This window comes from Bubalus bubalis, chromosome 3 (genome assembly GCF_019923935.1).
Source record: "Bubalus bubalis isolate 160015118507 breed Murrah chromosome 3, NDDB_SH_1, whole genome shotgun sequence".
Lineage (NCBI taxonomy): Eukaryota > Metazoa > Chordata > Mammalia > Artiodactyla > Bovidae > Bubalus > Bubalus bubalis.
Window position 1 is genome coordinate 1,451,178 of NC_059159.1, and position 22,545 is coordinate 1,473,722.

The window sequence follows — 22,545 nt, forward strand, 5'->3', positions numbered from 1 at the left end:
CTTATACGCTTGGTTTTGGTGTGTGGAACTTTACTTTGTGTCTTCCAAACAGATTAGAAAGTAGCCGGCTCTGACTTTATTGACTTGTTTTGCATAGTAAAGTGTTTCTACGGTTACTTCACAGTGTGGTGTGGTTTCCTGCTGTGCCACGGGGTGCAGTGGACCTGAAGGCCACACGAGCTGGTGTCCCGGCTCTGCCTCTCCTGTGTGAGCCCCCTCAAGGCCCCCAGCCTCTCTGACTTCCTCTTCCTTCCACTGTGAAGTGGGTACGATTCTGAGACTGTTATGAGTTGCAGGGATTCCATGAGCTCAGATCACCCACGTAAATAAAGCCTGTGGCCCAGTGCCCGACACCTGCTGATCATGTTACCATCTTAGCTGTTAACAGCCCTGCCACATCCACAGACTGTGAGTCATTTTCTACAGTATGAAGCACTGTCAACTTCGGTTTGACTCTCTGAGCTTGATTTCCAGTGTGAAAACCCTGCGTTCTAACCAGTGCAGAAGAGTGCTTCATTCTCATCAGACCCCGTGGTCTCTGGCAGAGGCAGCACCACGGAGGGTGTGAGGCTTTCATTGCCATGTTGCTTCTTGTTTCCTTTCCAGCGTCACTGTGCTCGATTTTCAGATCGAGAACTCGCGATGTGGCTCTTGACATTTGCACACGCGTGTGCTTGGTCGCTTCAGCCGTGTCTGACTGTTTCCACCCCCCATGGACTGTAGCCATGCATTCCCAGGCAAGGATACTGGAGTGGGTTGCCATTCCCTTCTCCAGGGCATCTTCCCAACCCAGGGATCAAACCTGGGTCTCCTGCATTGCATGAGATGTATAGCCGGAATTTTTGAATTGTTTGGAGAATGTGCTCCTTGAACGGTTGAGGTGTGTGGTCTGAACTGGCCAGAGTGTGGGCTGCCCACCCCCAGTGTGCACACGGACTCGCTTTCCTTTTCTGCCATCCCTGGTGGAGATGTTGTCAGCATTCACGTTAAGGAGGGTGTTTGGGGTTTTCCAACCTAGAAAAGTTCGTTATATTCATAAAACACAGAATCTTTATTTTTTTTTTCTTTAAGGTTTCATGTCACTATCTGAGAGATTTTAGAACTCGACCATTTTGTTAAAAAAGATACCAACTAGAAACATTAATAGAGTAATGGAGCAAAATAAACTCCAGATTTGCAAACAGAACTCTCGCACTGTCAGCCCTGCTCCCACCAGATGGCCTGGTGTCGCAGGTTCTTCCACCCGGGCAGCGGTGTCAGCCTCTTCCTCGGGTGTGTGTCTTCTCTTTTCTAGAAAATTCAGCAAGAGGTGCTGGGAAATGAGTACTGTTGCGGGCTGAGAGGCTTTTACTTTCCCTTTCAGTATCCTGGTTACCACTTTTTATCCCCAAGTGATCTTTTCAAGATTATTTTCCTGTTACGTGGGATGAACTGCCTCAGTAGAAACCGTGTAGCAAGTCTGCGCTCTGATGTCGTGTGGTGTGCGTTGAGGCTTCTTGCTGTGAACTGTTGCTGCTGCTGCTGCTAAGTCACTTCAGTCGTGTCCGACTCTGCGACCCCATAGATGGCAGCCCACCGGCCTCCCCTGTCCCTGGGATTCTCCAGGCAAGAACACTGGGGTGGGTTGCCGTGAAGTGCAGTGGTTCGCATTTACTGACGTTAAGTAAAGGGAACCTCGGGGCAGCGCTGGCCTGCGCGGTGGCGCCAGCTTCTCCAGTGTCTGGGGAGCGGCTCACGAGCAGTGCCTGGCCGGCGGACCCCACAGGTGAGAGGAGGCGCACGCCGCACCAGGCGGGCACGGAGCTCCTCAGGGCTGAGGTGGCCTCTCAGTTCATTTTCTGTTCATTTTTTTAAACCTTAATAGTCAGATGCTTTATATTTACAAAGCTGCAAATACTATATATCCTCATTGAAATATTTTCATAAAAGGAATGTGATTGAGCCTGTAGAGTTAAAATTCTGCATTGCAAATGGTGTGCGGTTTTCAGATGATACTAAGTTGTTTGTCACATTTGCAGTAAAACTGTCTTTGTTAGCTGCAGCTTCAGAAGTGATGGGGGCATTGAACTGTTGTCCTATACATTATATACATTTCAACCCTACGCTAGGGTAAGGAGCATTATATTTTCTTAACTTTTAAATTGTTATGATCAAATATTGCAATCAATTTTAAGATTGGTGTTACAATCTAGTAAGAAGCCAAGGCCCCCACCTCTTGTATTTTGCACATTTGACCTTAATGTAAGATAGCTTTCTTTTGAAAAAGCTTTATAAAAAAAAATTCATCCTGTAGAACTTCATTCTTTGTATAGGAATATACATGAACATATCCATTTGATATTTTTATGTGTAACTGTTTTATACTCTCTGCAAATGTGACTGTTTAGGCATTACTTTTAGAGTATCCATTTTTCATCATGATAATCTGAATTCTTATCACATGTGAGAACTGGAGAGCAAGTGTGAGAGGACGAGAAGGCTTATGTAGCACTTTTCGGGAGATGAGTTAAACCTTAAACCGTGTCAGCTGCCAGCTTTCAGCAGCTGTTCAAGGACATGGTCCTGGCCACCCACCAACCAGTCAGGCACTTTTTAGCAGGCTGAGTACTTGCTAATGAACCGAATGAAAGTAATCTTTGTTCGCATCAATCTTAGATGCTATTCGGAGGAACCCACATTAAAAAGCAAAGAAGTAAATAGCCACACATGTGATAAATGCTGTGGAGGAAAAGGAAAGCGACGAGAGAGCAGGAGGCTGGTCAGAAGAGGTGAGGGTGAGGTTGAGACCCCAGGGATGGAAAGGTGAGGAAAGAGTTGAGCCCGACAGGCAGGAAGAGGACCACGTGTGCGGGGCCTGGGGGGTGGGCACCTGGGGAAGGAGCAGCCGGCCAACGTGCGTCTGAAGCCTGTGCGCTGTCCCGGAGGCTGGCACTGCTGACGTGTGAGCATGGCTCACGATCCAGCGGTGGAGCGTGGTGCCTGTCAGCTCCCCCTCCTCACCAGGCATGTGTGGAACCGCTGCCACGCCGTGTCCTGGGATGGGCAGGCCCTGGGGACCGGGAACCAGCTGCCGGCCTGCCATCACAGAGCTCGGGGTCCAGTGAGGGGCAGCTAAGTCCCCCGCAGTGCTGCTGGCCATCCAGTGAACGGTGTCGAGCACTGATCTGTAGCCTCCCTGCCACGAGCGTGCGGAATTGGCGCGTTTGCCAGCTCAGGAAGGACCCAGGCGCGCAGGCCCTTTGAGGGTAAGGTCACGGCTAGTTTGGGTGAGCGGGGTCATGGTGGGATCCTGACTGCGGTGCCCCCTGCCTCCCTTAAGAGCACAGCTAACCCAGCGGTGACCGTGAGCTGTGGCCACGCCCAGCAGGGTGTGAGACAAGGCCGGCTGCCCGTGTCCGCACCTGGCCTGCCTGACTGGAGCTGGGGGTGGCTCCCTACTGCTCAGGCCGGCTTGTCTGCTGCCCTGAGTGTGGGGCGCTGGATTGAACAGCAAACTGGGAGTGGAGTGACCCGGGTTTTTCTCTCACCTGCCGTGTGCTCTTAGGCGTAGAAAGACTTGGTTAGTCAGTGTTGACTGTTGCATGTGTTTGGGCCCTGCGGATTGCAAGGGGCAGCACCATCCACCGGTGCAGAGGCCCCCGGGGTCATGGAGCACTCCCGCCTGTGGGCTCCTCCGTTCAGACGGCAGGGGAATTGAAACTTGATTTGGGAAGTTATGTCTTATGTTGGAAAACTGCATATTCTTTTTGTGTTGTTTTTCTCAGCACTCAAGGACGTTTCTTTCTGAACTCACAACAGTCCTTTGTATGCTATTGGGGTTGTATATGATTGGTCCTTTTCCAAAAAGTGTTTAATTTTGAGGACTTTTTCAGGGTTCATAACTCTTAAGCTTCTTAGTCTTGTCATTATCTGAAAACAAGGTGGTTGGTTTTTGTTTTTATTTTATTTTCTGAGGGAATTACTTGTAATAGGCTCCAGAATCCAAAATAGCTTTTTTTTTCCAATTTAGATTTTAAAGCACGTCTGTGCCCACTGTAGGCACCGTCCGGTCAGCCGCTGAGCCTCTGTCTGTGTTGGTTCGTTGCTATTTCCTTCCAGTCTTTGGATACAGTATTGCCTGTTGAGTTAAACTCTCCTATAGTTTCTGTACAGAATTTCATATCCTCTTCATTTAATGTTGTACCATTAGCGTTTGCTGGAAGGAGGTGATTTTCTCAGAGGACCGGTACGGTGTTCTTCTAGAAAGTGGATGTGGATTTCTGATGTGCACGGCCAGCTCCTTCCAGCACCCACATGGGAGTGTCTTGTGAAGAGTGGTGGTGGTGACGGGTCGTCCTGTCGTGACGCTGCCCTGGTGAGAGGGTGGCACACGACGTCCGAGCTCGCCCACCTCTCAGGACTGCCTCCTGCCACACGCTGAAAATGTGCGTTTGATTTTTCAGGGAGGAAGGTTTTATAACAAAATACTGTCTGCCACTCTGAAGCCTGCATTTTAAAGAAGGGGCTATAATTCTTTTATAGGCTTTTGAAAATAATTGATACTTTAGAAGTGAAGCTGCTCACTCGTGTGTGACTCTCTGCAGTCCTTTGGGCATTACCCACCAGGCTCCTCCGTCCATGGGATTCTCCAGGCAGGAACACTGGAGTGGGTGCCGTTCCCTTCTCCAGGGGATCTTCCCGACCCAGGGATCGAACCCAGGTCTCCTGCATTGCAGGCAGATGCTTTACCCTCTGAGCCACCAGGGAAGCCCCAGTTGATACTTTAAGACAACAAAACCGAACGCCATATAAGTGTAAGACGTGCATTTATAAGTACTTATTAAACATACAGCCAAACTCTCTTTTTCTGTCCAGGATGAAGCATTTTAATAAAGTCCTTCATTTTTTGGTAATATCCGTAGTAGAATTATTAAACTGCATTTACATTTTGTCTTATATGTAAATTGGAATTTGGTGGGACTACAGGAATACTGTTAGAAAACTAAGATCATTAGCTTTAAGTCATTTGGGTGATAAGTCTAATTAGAAAACCTGATATTAAAAGATTGTATTTGTGAGCAGTGGCAAGAAAGTGTCAGTTTATAAAATAAAGTGCTAACTTCTTTCCCAAAGTCTTGTTACTAGTATTGTGCACTACTTTGTTTTTCTAGCTTATATGCAAGAGAAGTCTGAAGCTGTTTAAATTAGAGGTATTCCTTCCAAAATTCTGCTTAGGCTGTTATAACCTAACTTAGTCTGGAGAGGTATTTAATTTGAAAAAAATGCTCTCAAAAAATGTTTGGGTGCTTTTTAATGTGACTAATTTTGGCTCTTTTGAGTTTTGAGTGGTGCACATAGAAGATGCTAATGAGATATTTGCAAGCGCATTCAGCTGGACTCCACTTAATTTAGACCTATCCACTGAGCACGGGAAGCGTCCTTATATTTCTTTGAATGTGAATAAACACAGTCTTTCTCCCTGTGAACCACGCGCCAGGCGTGAGTGGTGGCACTCTGAAGGATGCTTTGGCGGTGAAGGTGAGGCAGCCACCCTTACTAAACTCGTGCTGTGCATCACTGCAGTGCCCGGCGATGTTTTCTCCAGAGAAAAATGAATAAAGTCATTAAAAAAAAAAAAGAGTCAGTCATCTTGAAGATAAGGAGCGGTAAAATGGGTCCATTGTGGAGACCAGGCAGAAGGAGCAGGTCTGGAAGGGCAGGTGAAGGAAAGACGTGAGCTGTGGGACGGGGGGCAGGCGGGGTGCACGGGAGCCGGGCATAGGAGTTCGCCAGCCTCATCACCGCATCTTTCTTTGAAGTAAAAACTACTGGGAAGACAGACCTGGGGCCCATCCAGCAAGAAGTATTGCCTCCTGTCTTTATTACCAGCCACATCCTTAGAGTGGAATGAGAAGTCTCGATTCACTAACCAGCTTTAACCTCAAACATTTCCATTTTGTTCCTTGTTTATATTTGGCAATTGATTCTTGCTGTAAACCTTATATATAAGTAAATGCCAGATGGAAAGGCTTATATTACACAGAGTCTATTCATAGACTATTTAAAGTCTCCTCTAAAGTCTTATTTAGATGTGGCTTCACCAGGATATTTGCAGGGCTGAAATTACCAGTGTATACAAATATGAATTACTGATTTAAAAAAAAAACAACCTTCTAGGTCACTTTTAAAGGCAAGTTAATAAGTTTCCTATTGAATAGATGTTCTTTAAACATAGATATGGTGAAGCCTACCTAAATGAGTATTCGGGAAACGTGTCCACCTGGCTTAGTTTGAGGATTGTAAGACGGGTGGAAAGTAAAGGCACATTATAGGTGTACAAAAAAAAACTTCCGATGACAGTCGAGGCACGGCCACCTGGCAGGCCAGCTCACAGCTGTGACCAGTGTAAGGAGTCAAGAGGTTTGTCATTTTTTCTTACCTCTTGATTCTGTTTCGTCTTTGAAATACTCCAGACTTGCGGGTGGAAGGGCTTAACATGCGTGGAGCTGTGAGAGCCGCTGCGCCGCTGGACTTGGCTGTTTGGGACACAGACCTCTGTTTTGTAGCTCACTGCTCTTACAGGGCGTGTGCGCTGGTCATGGTGCTTGCCTCGTGGCAGTTCCTCTGCGTAAAGAAAAGGTGGATGTCCGCTCGCGTGATGTTGTTATTTTCAAAAACGCATGTATGTTTGATCTCAGAGGAAAGCTTTCACTGCTTAATTATCCTGATGATACAGATTTTCTTTGAATTTTAGTATTTCTTGTACTACCATATTTACTCTTAAAAAACTATTAACCTATTATTAGGCTTTGCTCATGACTCAGTGGTAAACAATCCATCTCCCAAAGCAGGAGACAAAGGTTTGATCCCTGGGTCAGGAAGATCCCCTGAAGAAGGAAATGGCAACCCACTCCAGTATTCTTTCCTGGGAAATTACATGAACAGAGGAGCCTGGCAGTCTACAGCCCATGGGGTTGCAGAGTCACATACAACTTCGCAACTAAACAGCAACAGCAGTCTCGTAACTAGAAGGGCCTTCACACATAAAAATGGGATGCTTCAATTAAGAAGCACTTAGGGAGAAAGCAATGGCACCCCACTCCAGTACTTGCCTGGAAAATCCCATGGATGGAGGAGCCTGGTAGGCTGTAGTCCATGGGGTCGCTAAGAGTCGGACACGACTGAGCGACTTCCCTTTCACTTTTCACTTTGATTCATTGGAGAAGGAAATGGCAGCCCACTCCAGTGTTCTTGCCTGGAGAATCCCAGGGACGGGGGAGCCTGGTGGGCTGCCGTCTCTGGGGTCGCACAGAGTCGGACACGTCTGAAGTGACTTAGCAGCAGCAGCAGCAGTATGTTTTTCTAATTGACTTTTATTCACAGTGAATTTTCTGCCATTTATGAGACATACCTAATCAGCCTGCAGTTAAGTTCTAGGCATTTTACAAGATTAAGCATTTTAGTAACAAGCTAAAATCCGCTGCAGTACTTACAGTTCACATCTGATTGAATTTTATCAGCTCTTTTCTTTCTGAAGCGTAATTTTTACCTGTTCACCTGGTAAAAAGATAGATTGCTCTTAAACAGTTTGCATTGGTTTATTTACCTGTCATGCAAAGTTCAGGTGTCTGTTGCAGAAGCAAATTAGTTTTATAACAAATTGAGGTTTTGAGTTCCTTAGGGCCCTGCTGCCCTATACGTATACATAGCAGTTCTGATAGTTGTTCTCGTCTGTGCTTTTTTAGTTGCTCGCTCGGTTACAGCTGTAGCGCCAGTTTCACTGGCTTCTAACTCATGGGAGGCTCTGGGAGCTCAGCTTTGAAGGCTGTGGGCCATGTGGGACATTTAAAAACGGGCTCTGGGGGTACGGAGAAGAAAGCGGCCGGAGCTGCAGTAACACAGGAAGTAAAGCGCCTCTGAGTCACCACGCCAGTCTTCAAAAAGAGAAAGCTCTACTCGCAGGCTTAATTCTGCTCTTCAGGTCACAGTTCAAATATGTCAAAGAAAGGCCCGATACTTTTCTTGTGAAACCTAGTTCAACTCAAGTAAATGTTGCTTGAAATCTACTTTGTTCATAAGATAAAGCTAAATAAGCTTCTAATACAGATTCTTAATATTCTTGGCATTTTTACAAAGCTTTTTAAAAACCCTAGCTGGTTTGGTATGCTGCTGCTAAGTCACTTCAGTCGTGTCCGACTCTGTGCGACCCCAGAGACGGCAGCCCACCAGGCTCCCCCGTCCCTGGGATTCTCCAGGCAAGAACACTGGAGTGGGTTGCCATTTCCTTCTCCAATGCATGAAAGTGAAAAGAGAAAGTGAAGTCGCTCAGTCGTGTCTGACTCCTAGCAACCGCATGCACTGCAGCCCACCAGGCTCCTCCGTCCATGGGATTTTCCAGGCAAGAGTACTGGAGTGGGGTGCCACTGCCTTCTCCGTGGTTTGGTATAATCAATATCAAAAGATAAACTTAGTATGAGGGACTTCCTGGTGGTCCAGTAGTTAAGACTGCGCTCCCAATGCAGGGGCCTGGGTTTGATCCCTGGTCAGGGAACTAGATCCCAGAGGCTGCGTTTAAGATCCAGCACAGCCAAATAAATAATAAAAATAATTTTTTAAAAAAAAGATAATATGAAATCCAATTTTGAGTAAAAGATTCAATATGTCCAGACCTGAACTGATGCTGGGATTGGCTCTTTAGGATCACTTCTTGTGGGACTTGTTAAAATTTTGATTTGGTGTAACTGTGCTAGGCCTAGGGAATCTCTGTTTTTAAGGAGCACCCTCTTCAAAAATTCCTGTCACAGGCTCAATGGTATGATATTTTAGCCTTCACATGCCAAAGGACAAAATCAAGGGCATTTTGTAGGTATTTGTGTTAATGAGAGAATTCAAACTTCCACAGCCTTTTTATTGAAAAAATCATAATAGTAAGTTGCACACTGTGTTTCTTAGTGCAGGTTTACTGATGAACGTTACATTCTTCTGGAAGGGGACAGCGTATTGCTCGAGGGAGGCCTCCGCTGTCGCCAGAATCAGGGGCGGGTGTGCACCGTTCATGCTGATTTGGAGCGAGGCGGCGCATCCCACCCTGGGGAGAGTCTGCCTCTCACGGACGGTAGTGCGGTCTGGCCTGTGGTCCTAACAGGAGAGACCTGGGAGAGTTCTGTTGGGTCCTCTCTGTGTTTGCCTCTGGATGTGGCCTTTAGGTTGCAGCTTTGCCGTTGCCATAGCTGAGTGGATTTTGAAGTATGGACGAATTTTTTTTTTTTAAACACTTGCATTTTGGTCTGAAAGATGTTGCTAGAACTGTGTTTTATTTTAGAAATACCTGCTGCATGTTTGCATGAAATGGAGGCCCACTGTTTTAACTTGACAGCAGAGAACGTGTTTTAAGTGGTTGGACATTGCTTGTAATTCCAGGAATGCTGATTGTCAGTGATTTTTGCATGCATGTGCGTGCTCAGTCATGTCTGACTCTTTACGACCCCATGGACTGTAGCCTGCCAGGCTCCTCTGTCCATGGGATTTTCCAAGCAAAAGTACTGGAGTGGGTTGCCATTTTCTTCTCCAAGGGATCTTCCCCACCCAGGGATTGAACCCGCATCTCCTGCATTGGTGGGTGGATTCTTTACCCCTGAGCCCCCTGGGAAGCCCCTACATAATGTATTTTGCCTTTAGGTTTGGATTGAACTTACTGGAAAGTGTAGTCAAGTCTTCCCCAAAGTTGATTTTGAAAAGCTGCGTTCAGTGTTCTGCTTTAGTGGTTGAAGGTGGGTTCTTGTTGCAGAAAAATTTGGTTTCATCCATTAGTTCAAAAATCTCTGAAAATTTACGTCTGCTGAGACATGGGACTGGTGTAATAGGGCAGGCAGGTCAGCACACTCAGCTTTTCTTGCCGACCCAGCTCGTGGGCATGGTGACAGTCCCATTCGTGAGAGCGGATTAAATCTTTCGTTAACAGCGCTGGTTTTGTAAGACAGTGTAGACGTCAGGTGTTTCCTGCAGAGTCCATGCTGGTGAAGAGTCTGGGGGCGTTTAGTCTCTCAGTCGTCTCTGACTGTTGTGACCCCATGGACTGCAGCCCTCTGGGCTCCTCTGTCCTTGGGATTCTCCAGACAAGAACACTAGAGTTCCATGCCCTTCTCCACGGGAATCGTCCTGAAGGATCTGTGGAGTGACCGTTTGCACAGTCTGCATTGGCCTTTTCTGTGCTACACCCTTTGCCGCCGGCCGTCGTGCTGCGCGGCGCCCTCGCCTGGAGCTCCTCCGCGCAGACGGCTCGCTCAGGCTCCGTCGTCAGTGGGTTCGCGCTTGGCGCTGCCCCCTTGAGAAAACGACCGCTGAGCGGGGCGGGCAGTCCTCACTTGGCTCGCAAGCGCCAGCTACCGGAGGCTCGTCAGCCCTCAGCTGCAGCCCCGTTTCCATTTCTGCCTCTTGTGAAGAAGTCCTGTGACGAGCTGTTGCGCATTCAGCGCTCGCCCTCCCGCCTCGCTCTTTGTGCTGTGGTCTTCTGTTCCAAGAGCTCGGCCTGGCGCCGCGGTGCTCCGCGCTGTCCGCCCGCGGTGCGCGTGGGGCCCTCGCCCGCTTGGTCTCTGCCCGCGAAGGCGGTCTTTCTGACACGTGCCCGCTGTCTGGGGCGATGCTGAAACCGCTCCTCATGCAGGCTCGGCTCTGTAAAGCTGGCACGAAGTGTGGTTGATGGAACTAGAATCCAGGTCAGAGGGATGCGGAGCCAGCTGGTCTCACCTGTCGGTCCGTCCGCCTCTTGGGGGACGTCGTCAGGCCCGGCTTCGTCAGCAGCGGAGCCGCCGTGTGAGGAGGCCGCGGCCCCGGCCGCCCTGCCCCGTGGGGAACGAGCCCCGACGCGCGCAGGGCGAGAAGCGGGCAGGCCGGCCGCGGCAGCCTGGGAACTTACCTCCGAACTTCAGAGAAAAGAGTTAAGGGGTGACCTCAAACATCTTAAATTTAAAAACTTGTAAGTGTGAAATGGCTTTTCTCTGGAAGTTTATTAAGAATTCTCTTCAGTAATACAACACATACTGAGGAGAGGTATAACGGCGCCTCGAGTCATAACCAAAAAAGAGTGAGTCCTGAGCCCATGGTGTTTCTTGCCCAGGACCTGAAGTACTTCTGTGTTAGCCGGGGGACTGAGCAGCACGGCGTGAATGGTGAGCCACAGCAGAAGCGCCCGCCTCGGGGCTCACAGGCACGTAGTAAAGGAAAGGAGACCATCACTGTCGATCAGCTGCACAAACTGAAGTTGCTGGGCCCCACTTTGGTGATAATCCGTCGAACCAGGGGCCTTCCTCATTTTACCGTTCGATTGAGGCTCAGAGAAGGTCAGGGGCTTGCCAGATGGCTCAGTGTTGAGGAGAGGCCTCGAATCAAAGTTAATGTTAGACAGGAGAGGATTTGACACCTCTGAAGTGGTTAGGGCAAAGGCCCGCGGGAGGCCGGCCCCGGCCCGTCACAGTTCATCCCCGACCCCGGGGGAGGCGAGGGCCCGCCGGCCGTGCTGAGCGAGGCGTCGGGGTTGCACTTGCACTCGGGGCCCTCAGCTCAGCCAGGTTCCTGAGAACAGGGGTGCCGCCGTCCATTGATGTGTCCTTCGTGGTTGAGTTGCAAGCAACACGTATTTTATATATATTTTAAGAAATACGTTTATTTAGCTGTTCCGGATCTTAGTTGCAGCATCTGAACTTCGGTTGCGGCATGAGGGATCTAGTTCCCTGACCAGGGATCGAACTGGAGTCCCTGTAGAGGGAGCTCGGAGTCTCAGCCATTGGACCACCAGCGAGGTCCTTTTTTATCTTTTATCTTTTTTTTTTTGAGGTGAAAATACAGATTTCTCTCTGTCGTTACCCCAGTGGAGGTCTTTAAAGCTCCTGTAAGGAATTTCCCGAGTTACCAAATTCAGAAGAGTGTTCACCCTTCTATAGCACGTGTGTTCACACCGCACGTGTGTGTTTAACCTGTATTGTCTCAGGGCAGGTTTGGGGGGAAGCTTCACCCCTTAGCAGTCAGCGGCCTCCATTATCACCACACCACGTGCAGTGAAAGATCATTGAGGTTATTAAGATTATCATTCCTACTTTCAGTCTTCTCACTAATGGAGGGTCAGTCATATCACCTGTGATATGAAAGATAGGTTAACACCACTTTTTTTGACTGAGGAGTTATTTTAAACCAAAACATGTTTTTCATAGGAATAATATTTTAAAGCATTTCTTGTCCGTGAATAGATACTGGCCAAATGTTAGGGGAGAAGGCAAAGGGCACCTTATTTAGGCCTTAAAATATGAGCAATAATCCACACACTGAAATGTGTGAAAATGAATTAAAACGTTTTTACTTAGATTTTGTACAGTGTCAAGCGCACAAAGGACTTTGTAGATGATACTGATGAAACTTTCTGTAGTAGAAGTTGAAACTTGTTAACGGAGCACATGCGTGTTTGTATAATATCATCATGTGATTTTGGTGAGGTTATGAATTCCTAATAAACAAAAGCACATTCTGAAACCACCCCCCCCTTAGGGAATGCAGTTAAATCAGGAAGCTTCAGTGAAATTTAAAATATTTCTTTGTATTTGTATAATAATACCAAGAGGAGACCAAATGGGGATGATTTTCCTGTTTTGAGAAGAGAATATAGTCACTCAGAACTGCCAAATTACCTTGTCCATATTTTAAATAATGAAAACCAAAACCTGTGTACTGCAGCGCTATTCTTACCATGAAGCCCCAAGTCCACATTTATGAACGGAATTAAGAGTTTTCTGGGTTACAGGTAGACACTGCACACTGTGTGATCTCCGTCGTGTTTTGCAGCAAAACATTTCAGTAGTTTCGCCCAGTAGGAGAAGCCAAGACTGCAGAGTCCCTTGCAGCAGCTAGGCCGGCTCTGCTGCCACAGGAGTGCTGGGCCAAGCTCAGGGAGCTTGTGGTCCTTCGCTTTGTAATCATCTACCTCAGTTTAGCAGTTAAGTGTTAGTCATGCCCAACTCTCTCCGACTGTAGCCCACCAGGCTCCTCTGTCATGGGATTCTCCAGACAAGAATACCGGAGTGGGTAGCCATTTTCTGCTCCAAGGGATCTTCCCGACTCAGGATTGAACCTGGGTCTCCCGCATTGCAGTTCTCCAGGTGTGGTCCCTGGGCCACAGGGATCCCAGAAAGCCTTTAAAAGGAGGCTTCACATTCTGCACTCTTTGTGGTGTCCCTGGGACATCCTCTCCCGTCGCCGGGCGGACATGCACCAACAGCCCAGAGCGGCATGGCTGCCGCTGCTGGAGCCTCCGTGCAGGGTGAGCCCCAGACACGCCACTCAGCGTCCTCAGCTGGAAACACGCACCAGTGAACCAGTGAAATTGCTCAGTCGTGTTCAACTCTCTGCGACCCCGTGGACTATAGCCTGCCAGGCTCCTCTGTCCACAGAATTCTCCAGGCAAGAACACTGGAGTGAGTTGCCATTTCCTTCTCCAGGGGATCTTCCCGACCCAGGGATCAAACCCAGGTCTTCTGCATTGCAGGCAGTTGCTTTCCTGTCTGAGCCTCCAGGGAAGCCCCAAGGAAAGCACGCACCAGGCTCCCCTAAGACTGTCCTTGATCGAGCAGTAAAGACTGTTTTAGATCTCCACGGGAAGAGCTCTGGACGCAGCAGGCTCCTGCACAGACCAGTCTCTGGGAAGCGCCTTGGTGACTGGCAGTGTTGTGTTCGAATTCACTGTATTTTTCATGGAACACCATTTTTCCTTGAAACAGACAACCAGCTTACTCACACTTGGGCATTTGATGGGCTTTTTTTTTTTTTTTTTTTTAAGAAAATGAATGAAATTATTAGCCCGCCAATTTGAGGAAAATAAATTTGTTGTCATTGATAAAACTTGAGCTTTCAGCTAAAAATCAGAATTTAGGAAAGCTTGCGTCTGCTTGCCACTGTGAGCTTGTCGACTTCCCGAGCCATAAGGCTTCTTATGAGATCGTCATTATGACAATGAATATGATTTTCTCCATATTATGTCTTGTACACTTGATTGCCCACTATATTCCAGGGCTTGATGCTACAAAATTGTTGGGGGGTAAAAGACCCATTCAGAGTACGAAGTAGACTTTTAGTAAGCTGTCATTTGTCAAATCCTGGTGTAGAAACAAAAATATCTACAATTGCAGAGGCTATTAAGATACTCCGTTTCCAGTGGGCATTCTGTAGGAGGCCGGACCTGCTTAACTGGCTCCAGCTGAAGTCCCCTTTGGTGACAGGGCGGGTGTAGAAGCAGTCGAGTGTCTCACTGTCTTTACTAAGTTCGTGTGAATGAGTTTATTATTGGTATTTTTAAATGAATTAATGAGTAAAATATTTGTTAAGCTGCCTCATTTTACTTTCTAACATGGTATTATAGCTGTAATCCACTTAAACAGAGTCTCTTTGGGGTCCTGAAGAATCTTTTTTATTTATTTATTTATTTGGTCCTGAAGAATCTTAAGTGTATAAAGGGAATCCAGAGACTAAAATTTTGGGATCTGCAGCTTTAAGGCCTCATGACTCAGAGTGTGACCCCAGAAGTCACCTGATTGTAGAAACTCCCTACAGACAAGACCTTACGGTGACTCTCCTGCATCAGGGAGGCACTGCCTTCTGGAGCCAGACCTGGGGAGCAGCTTCCGGCAGACGAGTGCTGGGCTGCAGCGATCCAGCGGGGGGTGAGCCCACAGCCTTCTCTGTGTGGGTGCTCCCCGCTCACCTGTCTGTCTGCTGTTCAAGGATTTCCTTGAGGAAGGTGTTCCCATACGCTTGAGGTGTCTGAAACTGCCTGAAATCTAGGCGCAGTGTGGGCCCAGAGAGTGTAGGCACTGGGGCTTGGGGCTCGGGGGCGTCTGTCTGGGCTCGCCTGTCCCCTCAGCGGTCCCCGCCTCATCCATGCTTTGTTCCTGTCTCAGAAGACAACCAACTTGAGATAGGAGGATACAGACAGAAGCCATCCCACCGGGACTGTGGTTGTATGTTTATCTCGAAAGCAGTCTGCACCTTTTCATCAGGTCTTCCCTGTGGACTTGCAGCTGTGTGGAAATGCCTGCGTGGAACCCTCTTTGAGGGGGTGGTCGCGGGGGACGCTCGTGCAGAGACTGAGAGGCTCCCAGGCTCCGGCGGAGGCGGATGTTTTACACGTTTTTAGTGGGGTCGGCTGCTCCGTCTGAAGTGGGTGACTACGCAGAGCATGTTTGGGTTAAGTGCACAAGCAGACAGTCTAATGTAAACTGTGCAGCAAAGCCTCCCATGCCTCAGCGTTAGTAACGATTTATCTTCTTCTTGTTTTCAGGGTGAATCTGTAAAATATTTCCTGGATAACTTGGATAAACTCGGAGAACCAGTAAGTTTTCAGGCAGTGTTTACGTTTATTGTCGTTAGAAAGCAGTAGCCAGGGTGAAGAAATTTGGAGAAATTATGTACTGAGCTATTTCCTTTTTCCTCATGGCTGTATTTGGATTGTTCCTGCTTCATTTTTTCCCTCTCTCTCCTCTCCTGACCGCTGCCATTTCCACGAGGAATGCCCTGCCCACTGTTTCATGAAAGTACAGCTCTTTGCAGAAAGAAGTTTATGCTTGAAAGAAGACGGCACATGAGCACGTCCACGCGTGGTCTCTGCTTTTCTGTAAGCGGAGGCTGAACAGAGCGCTCGCTGAGTTCAGAACTTTGCGACAAACAGTGTTTTCCAGTTCAGGACCCCCATTTGCAGGGTTGGAGGATAGGAGGCTGGATTCTCGAGGCTGTGACGCGGGCAGAGTCACCCTTGCCGCGCCAGCTGGACTGACCGGCGGTGCATCCCCCGTGGCCCCAAGCAGCAGAGGCTGGTGCTGGCCGCTCTCCACACGGGGCTCAGGCAGAGGCCTCCCTGGAGGAGGCATCAGGCTGCTGGGAAGGCCCCTGAGGGCCGCTGCCCTGGCACTGCGCCAGTCCTGACCCTCCCTGTTTAACCCTGAACATAAAACGGAAGGAGAGCAGAATGAGCCCTGCTGTGGGCAGGAAGCAGCCCCTGTGCCAGGCTGTGTGGAGAAGGACCTCCTTGTGCTCTCGCTGGACGCGCTTTGCATTTCCTCTTGTCTGTTGCTTGGTGGCACTTGTCCCCCTGCACTCAGGATGTCTCCCCAGACGCGGGTGTCCTCGGGGCGGTCTCTGTGTAGGCCCCTGTGTTTGTTTGTTTTGTCCACTCCATCCACATCAGTGAGACTGTGTGTGAAGACCTACCTCACTGTCACCCTTCCATCAGGTTAGATTGTAGTCAGCCTTAAAGAAAAGTTAAGTACCAGCCAAGTGGAGAGAAGCTTTGGTGGATAGACGCAGTTTTTAAGAGTTATTTCATGTTTTCCAACTGACCTGTTCTTCTGAGCTCGCCTTTCCGTGTAGCCTTCCTTGAGCACACCACTCATGGTCCCTCCTCTGTTTTAAGACTCCACTGCTTGTGTTTCAGTTGTTGATTCCTGTGAGGTTGGCTGGTCTTTTCCCCTCTTTCCCTGAAGGCAGGGACCATGTGTCTTGGTTCTGAAGAGCTGAGTTCTTGCTGCTTAGCGACAGGGCCCGGCACCTCTTCGACACTCAGCAAATGCCCGCCAGGCTCCCCTGCCCTCCACTGTCTCCCAGAGTTTGCTCAGATTCATGTGCAGACCAGTTAATGGCACACTCCACTTTCTCATTATTCCTGAATCACTGAGCAGGAAATATTTCCTCTTTTCCAGGAGTACATTCCGTCCCAGCAAGACATCCTGCTCGCCAGAAGGCCCACCAAAGGCATCCACGAGTATGACTTTGAAATCAAGAACGTGCCTTTCAAGATGGTCGACGTGGGCGGCCAGCGGTCGGAGCGGAAGCGCTGGTTCGAGTGCTTCGACAGCGTGACGTCCATACTGTTCCTCGTCTCCTCCAGTGAGTTTGACCAGGTGCTCATGGAGGACCGCCTGACCAACCGCCTGACCGAGTCACTGAACATTTTTGAAACCATCGTCAATAACCGGGTTTTCAGCAACGTCTCCATAATTCTGTTCTTGAACAAGACAGATTTGCTTGAGGAGAAAGTGCAAATTGTGAGCATCAAAGACTATTTCTTAGAGTTTGAAGGGGACCCCCACTGCTTAAGAGACGTCCAGAAATTCCTGGTGGAGTGCTTCCGCAGCAAGCGCCGGGACCAGCAGCAGAAGCCCCTATACCACCACTTCACCACCGCCATCAACACGGAGAACATCCGCCTGGTGTTCCGCGACGTCAAGGACACCATCCTGCACGACAACCTCAAGCAGCTGATGCTCCAGTGACGCCCACAGGGCCCGCCTCCTCTCGCCTTCCTGTGTTCTGTTTGTTTTATTTTTAAAATAGAAGTTTACAGCAGGAATTAGAACAGTCTTGATTCTGGGTTTAACTCCTTGGAAATCTCAGTCCTCCTCCTGCGACTCCGGCCCCTGGCGGAGGGCCGCCCATGACCGCCGCCTGCGGGCACAGCTCCGGCCTCCCTGGACAGGCCCTCCCCCCCCAGGCCTCAGACGCGCTGTCCTTCCAGCTCTGACCCTTCCACTTCTCAAACAGTGCCCCTGTGGCGCCAAGCGTGGCAGGCGCCCTGGGCGCCGCAGGGCGGGGCCGAGCGGGGCCCTCGCTTGCCGCACGCGGCAGCCGCGCCTGTGGCCAGCCTCGGTGGGCTGTTGGGGAAGGAGGGCCGTCGGGGAAGTTTGCTCTGAGGGGTGGCCATCCGTAGACTTCCCCGGCTTTGGCCTTCATGTTCTTCTGATTGCTCGTGTCCCCAGCAGCTGTTCTGAGTTTCTGTGGCTCCTGAAGGCAGTGCTCGGCATGTGTCTTAGTTCACGTATGGTGTCTCATCTGGCGCTGGTGGAAGCTCCCTTGTGGTTCCGTGTGCACAGGCGCGTGCCGTTCCCAGGGTTTTGATTAGAAACCAGAAGAGTGGAGTGCAGGCTGCCTTTCCCATACTTAGATATGTCATCCAGGTGCCATGCAGGAAACCTTGGCCATAGCAGCAGCTAGAAAGTGCAACCTGGTAACAGAACTTTCTCAATAAACATAGCCCTTCCCAAGGATGTTTTGTTTTCCTCTCAGACTTTGAGACCCCGTCTCAGACGCGGTAGGGCCCACAGTGGGAATCCCTGTTGCACCATCATGGACGTGGTTCTTTCACGCTCCTGCCTGTTCCCGTCAGCTCCAGATGGCAGCATGTATGGGGGTTTTTGGGTTTTTTGGAGCTTGCCAAGGGCAATGTTTTCCTGTCGGCCTATCCAGAAAGCCATGGTTGGAGGCCCTCACTCCTTCTCAGTGTGTCTCTAAGAGGCTGTCGGCCTATCCAGAAAGCCATGGTTGGAGGCCCTCACTCCTTCTCAGTGTGTCTCTAAGAGGCTGTCGGCCTATCCAGAAAGCCATGGTTGGAGGTCCTCACTCCTTCTCAGTGTGTCTCCAAGAGGCTGTGCGTGTTGGCAGCACTGTTGTTCGTGGAATTCCAGCTCCTGAGGTGCATTTGGAAGGTTCAAGGATTCTCCCAAGAATGAGGAGTCGTGTTCCAGTTCCTGCTGAAAGATGGTTACATGTGACCTCCCCCACCATGCCCCAAATTAAGACGCTCCCTCCAAGGAGCTTTGCCATTAACAGACGCATCCTCCGTGAGCGCCTCAGAATGGCTGGTTTTCGGCATTGAGAGGCCCGCCCTGTAGGTTACGTGTGGTGGTGCAGTCGGGTAAAGGAACAGGTGTACAAGGTGACAGTTTGGAGAGTCTGATGGTTTTTCTCCCCTTCCTGAAAATTGTGATTGACTGTGATACCTGCCCCTTCATTAGCTGACTGTTTTCAGGTATTTTACAGGCGAGCAGTCCTTGAACAACTGGTTGGAATTCTGGATCCCCCAGCCCGCCCCGGTCGGGCTCTGGGTCTGTGTCGCAGTCAGCTTAGGATAGGACTCTGCTGGGACCTGACCAGGGGTTGTCGGGCGCCTGACTTTGCTCGCACTTGAAGCTCCTCCATCGTTCCGCCCACAGCTGCCCGTGTGTCCGTGTCCTGGTGATCCTGTGCTGCTGACGTGAGCCCCGCCCTGCGACACAGGCGTCCGTGGAGCAGGGCTCGCGCGTGTCTGAGAGTTCTGTGTCCAGTGCTTCTCACCAAACACAAGTGTGTTGTTTAACCCGCAGCGTGAACCATTTCAGGGCACAGCGCATGCACGCTACAGAGACGGTGGTGGAGGTCTGTGTGTTGGTTTAGCAGGTGGTGGTGTTTCATGCACTCCAGTGAGGGCTGAAGCCAGTTTCCAGTGTGCGCAGTGAGAAGGGATGGTCTCAATCAGGTCCTCGTTCACATCTCTGATATGAGCCACACACACTGCCCGTCAAAGCAGAAGTCCCCATTTTGACCACCACAGTCAAATGTTAAAGCACCAAAGAGATGGGATACTGTTCTGAGCATTTGAGATTCCTTTCCTGATGTGTGTGAAGTCTCAGAGTCAACTTCTTTTTAAAGTAAAACCTCGAGTATATTTTGAGGTAGTAAATTACTCATACAGGCTTGCCGGTTCAATCTGAAGGCTTTAGTTCACGTTTTATATACTGTATATTTAAACCATGTGAGAGAGTCCTATACCTATATCATGAAAACCAGATCCTTTTAAAATACCACTATGTGAAGGGGAGGTGGAAATTAGGGACAGAACTGCAAGGGTGCTCGTAGTTTTCCCCATGCCTGTTCCCCTACCCCAGTCTCTCAAAATGTAATTTGAATTTAAAATTCTTCACTGTATTTAATTTTCTAAGTCTTAATGGTTACAATTTGGAGTAAAATGTGCCTAATTCTCCATTACATTCTGTTCTTAGGTCTGAATGTCCTCTTGTTTAATTCTTAAGAAATGTCACACAAGTGTCTTCATTGACCTTGAAGAACCTTACAGTATACAGAGTTGCCTTATAAAGCAAAGAACACCTCAGATTTTTGCTTTTTTTTTTCTTAAATAGAGAAGCGTTTTTGTCAGATATTTTTCTGAAGATCCAAATAGTTTAAAGGCATGCCTCTACCACTTAAATATTATTTCTAACAACCCACATCATTGCTTGCTGCCAAGTGCTGTATTAAACTGGAATCTTGAGTTGTGTTGTCTGGAATGGGCATTTGATAGCTGGGGCATAAGAGCAACTGAAGAAGGCGTCATGGAAGGCGCACCGCGTGTCCGTCACACGGCGAAGGTCCTGGTTAGGCTCTGGTGAGGTTGCCGAGGGGAGTCCTTGTTCAGTGGTTGGTATAAAGCAGGAAGAAGTCGGATTCCCCCAACCCCAGGAGTGATTAGAAGTGTTGACTTATATGTACAGAAATCATGGGCTCCATAATTGTTTGTAAGCAGAAATGAGTACATCTTAACTTCCGGCATCTGCCCAAATACTTGTATCTATGCTTTTGGTAGGATGTTATTTTCAGCATTAGTACACACATCCGGTTATGCCTTATTTATATGAAGAATAAAATTACCAAGTCATGTTCTGCAATGTTCTGAAATTCAAATCACTGTGTGAGAAACCCTCAAATTGGTGCTTTCATTATATAATGAGACATTGCGGCAAAGCCCCAAACCAAACCGTCTGAAACAAGATTCTCTCCATTGCAGTCTGTAGAAGTGTTACTTCTACGTGTATTGAGAAGGCTGCGTATCAGTGTTAACTCTCCATTTCCTGTTTGAACCCGTGAAATCACGCCTGTAAATCTCAGTCACACATTTGTAATAATCTCCCTAATAAATCTAGAGAAAGCCACTCTGTTACCTTTTCATTTCTTTTAATGAAAGAAAGTTTTAATTGAGGGATCAAGAGCACAGATTCTGCATGTGTCTTTTTTTTTTTTTTTTTTTTTTCAGTTGAAAATCTGACTTTGTCTTTCACATCATTTCAACATGCAAAGTTACATTACTCACAGGTGATCTATCCATAGGTCTGTGATGCTGGACTAAAAGTGCTGCTTTTTTCCTTCCTTCGTTCTCGTGATAGGATCCAGATTGGCTTTTCAGTGTAGTAAACACGAGGAAGGGAGGGAGTGTGTGAGTATGTCTCCACGTTCCAGATAAACAGTAAACATTCCCATTATTTTATGGTACGAGGTTAGGGCTTCATAAATTTATAGAGAGTAAAAAGTGAAGTGAAGTCGCTCAGTCGTGTCCGACTTTTTGCGACCGCATGGACTGTAGCCCACCAGGTTCCTCAGTCCATGGGATTTTCCAGGCAAGAGGACTGGAGTGGGGTGCCATTTCCTTCTCCAGGGGATCTTCCCGGGCCTCCCCACATTGTAGGCAGACACTTTACTGTCTGAGCTACCAGGGAAGCCCAATAGAGAGTAAAGTCAAGTCTAAACCTGGATACTTGTAAACAAGTTGAACTTCGTGGATTTTTCAGATGCCATCAACTTGCTACTAGCCTTAGCAGATAGTGATTGTTAACATGGCTTGCAGTACACCACTGGCATTCTTACGTCTGTACTTGAATGTATAGTTAGCATATAAAGAACTCATCCTCGCAGCGTCTAGGTCTAAGCGTCTGGTTTCCAATGGCAGGGCTTACATGCAACAAAAAATGGTGGTGGTAGGGCAGTGATTTCTGGGTTGGTCAGAGATTTTGCGACCTTTCCAAAATGGCATCACCTTTGATAGTGATGAGCATCTCCAGATGGACGGAAGCAGGGCCCCAGGACGCAGTGCACTGTCAGGCCACGAACCTCCTGATGGAAGGATGCGCCTTGCTCAGCCTCTGGTCTGGGCTTGTCTCTGGAAATCCTGTTTGTAGTGCTTCTTGCCACAGTTAAGTGGTGTGTTCATCCTCAGTCATGCCTGTTTAGGGGTTGATTCCTGGAAAGGACCTGTAACGATGCAGTGGACTATACCGTTTACCCTTTCTTTACCTCTTACTTGAAAGTAGAATTGCAAAATGTTGAAATGGCTTTCCCTGCTACTCCAGCGTGGTAGAGCTCATTTACCACAGAAGCCTTATCAAAAAGTCTTATTTTGTAACAACCTGGTAGATATTGTACCTAACAACATGATTTCTATTAGCTCTGTATCAAAGTATTTGCAGCTTCAGATTTTTTAACATCTATCTTTTTATAACTGAGAACTGAGCACATTATCTGGTAGTTGTACATTTTTTTTTTTCTGTCAGTGCTTTAGGATTGGCAATAAATTATTTCTACAGGAGGTCTGAAAGTGGAAAGAATGATTTGATAAAATGAATTCCTGGTCATCAAGGCTTTTTACTTTTGTACATATTTTGCAAAATTTTTTGCCTCTTGCTATTAATATTTGCTTTGTAAAAATTACTGACGTTTAATAAACATTTATAAACTGTCCCATACTATGATGTTATTTAAACTAACTCTTTGATTAATGTCAAGAGCAAAGCAGATACTTAAAGTCTGAAAGAAGTCCCACCCGGTGGCTGGAACCTCAGAAATCTCTCTCTCGGCAGATTTCTGATGATACTTTGACCTAAGTTAGTCTATAAACGTTTCCTCACTGAAGAAGGGATGTGGATTTCAAGGAAGTTCCCAGACACCCGTTTT

General features: G+C 48.2%; 1 protein-coding gene across 1 annotated transcript in view; it reads left to right on the forward strand.

The window, feature by feature from the left end:
- The window catches only part of GNA13 (G protein subunit alpha 13), a 33,065-nt gene extending 10,733 nt beyond the window's left edge, over positions 1–22,332 (forward strand). The window contains 2 exon segments of the mRNA XM_025279344.3: positions 15,299–15,349; positions 16,713–22,332. Coding sequence (XP_025135129.2) covers positions 15,299–15,349; positions 16,713–17,285 — 624 coding nt within the window. The 3' untranslated portion in view covers positions 17,286–22,332.
- Positions 22,333–22,545: the final 213 nt, after the last annotated feature.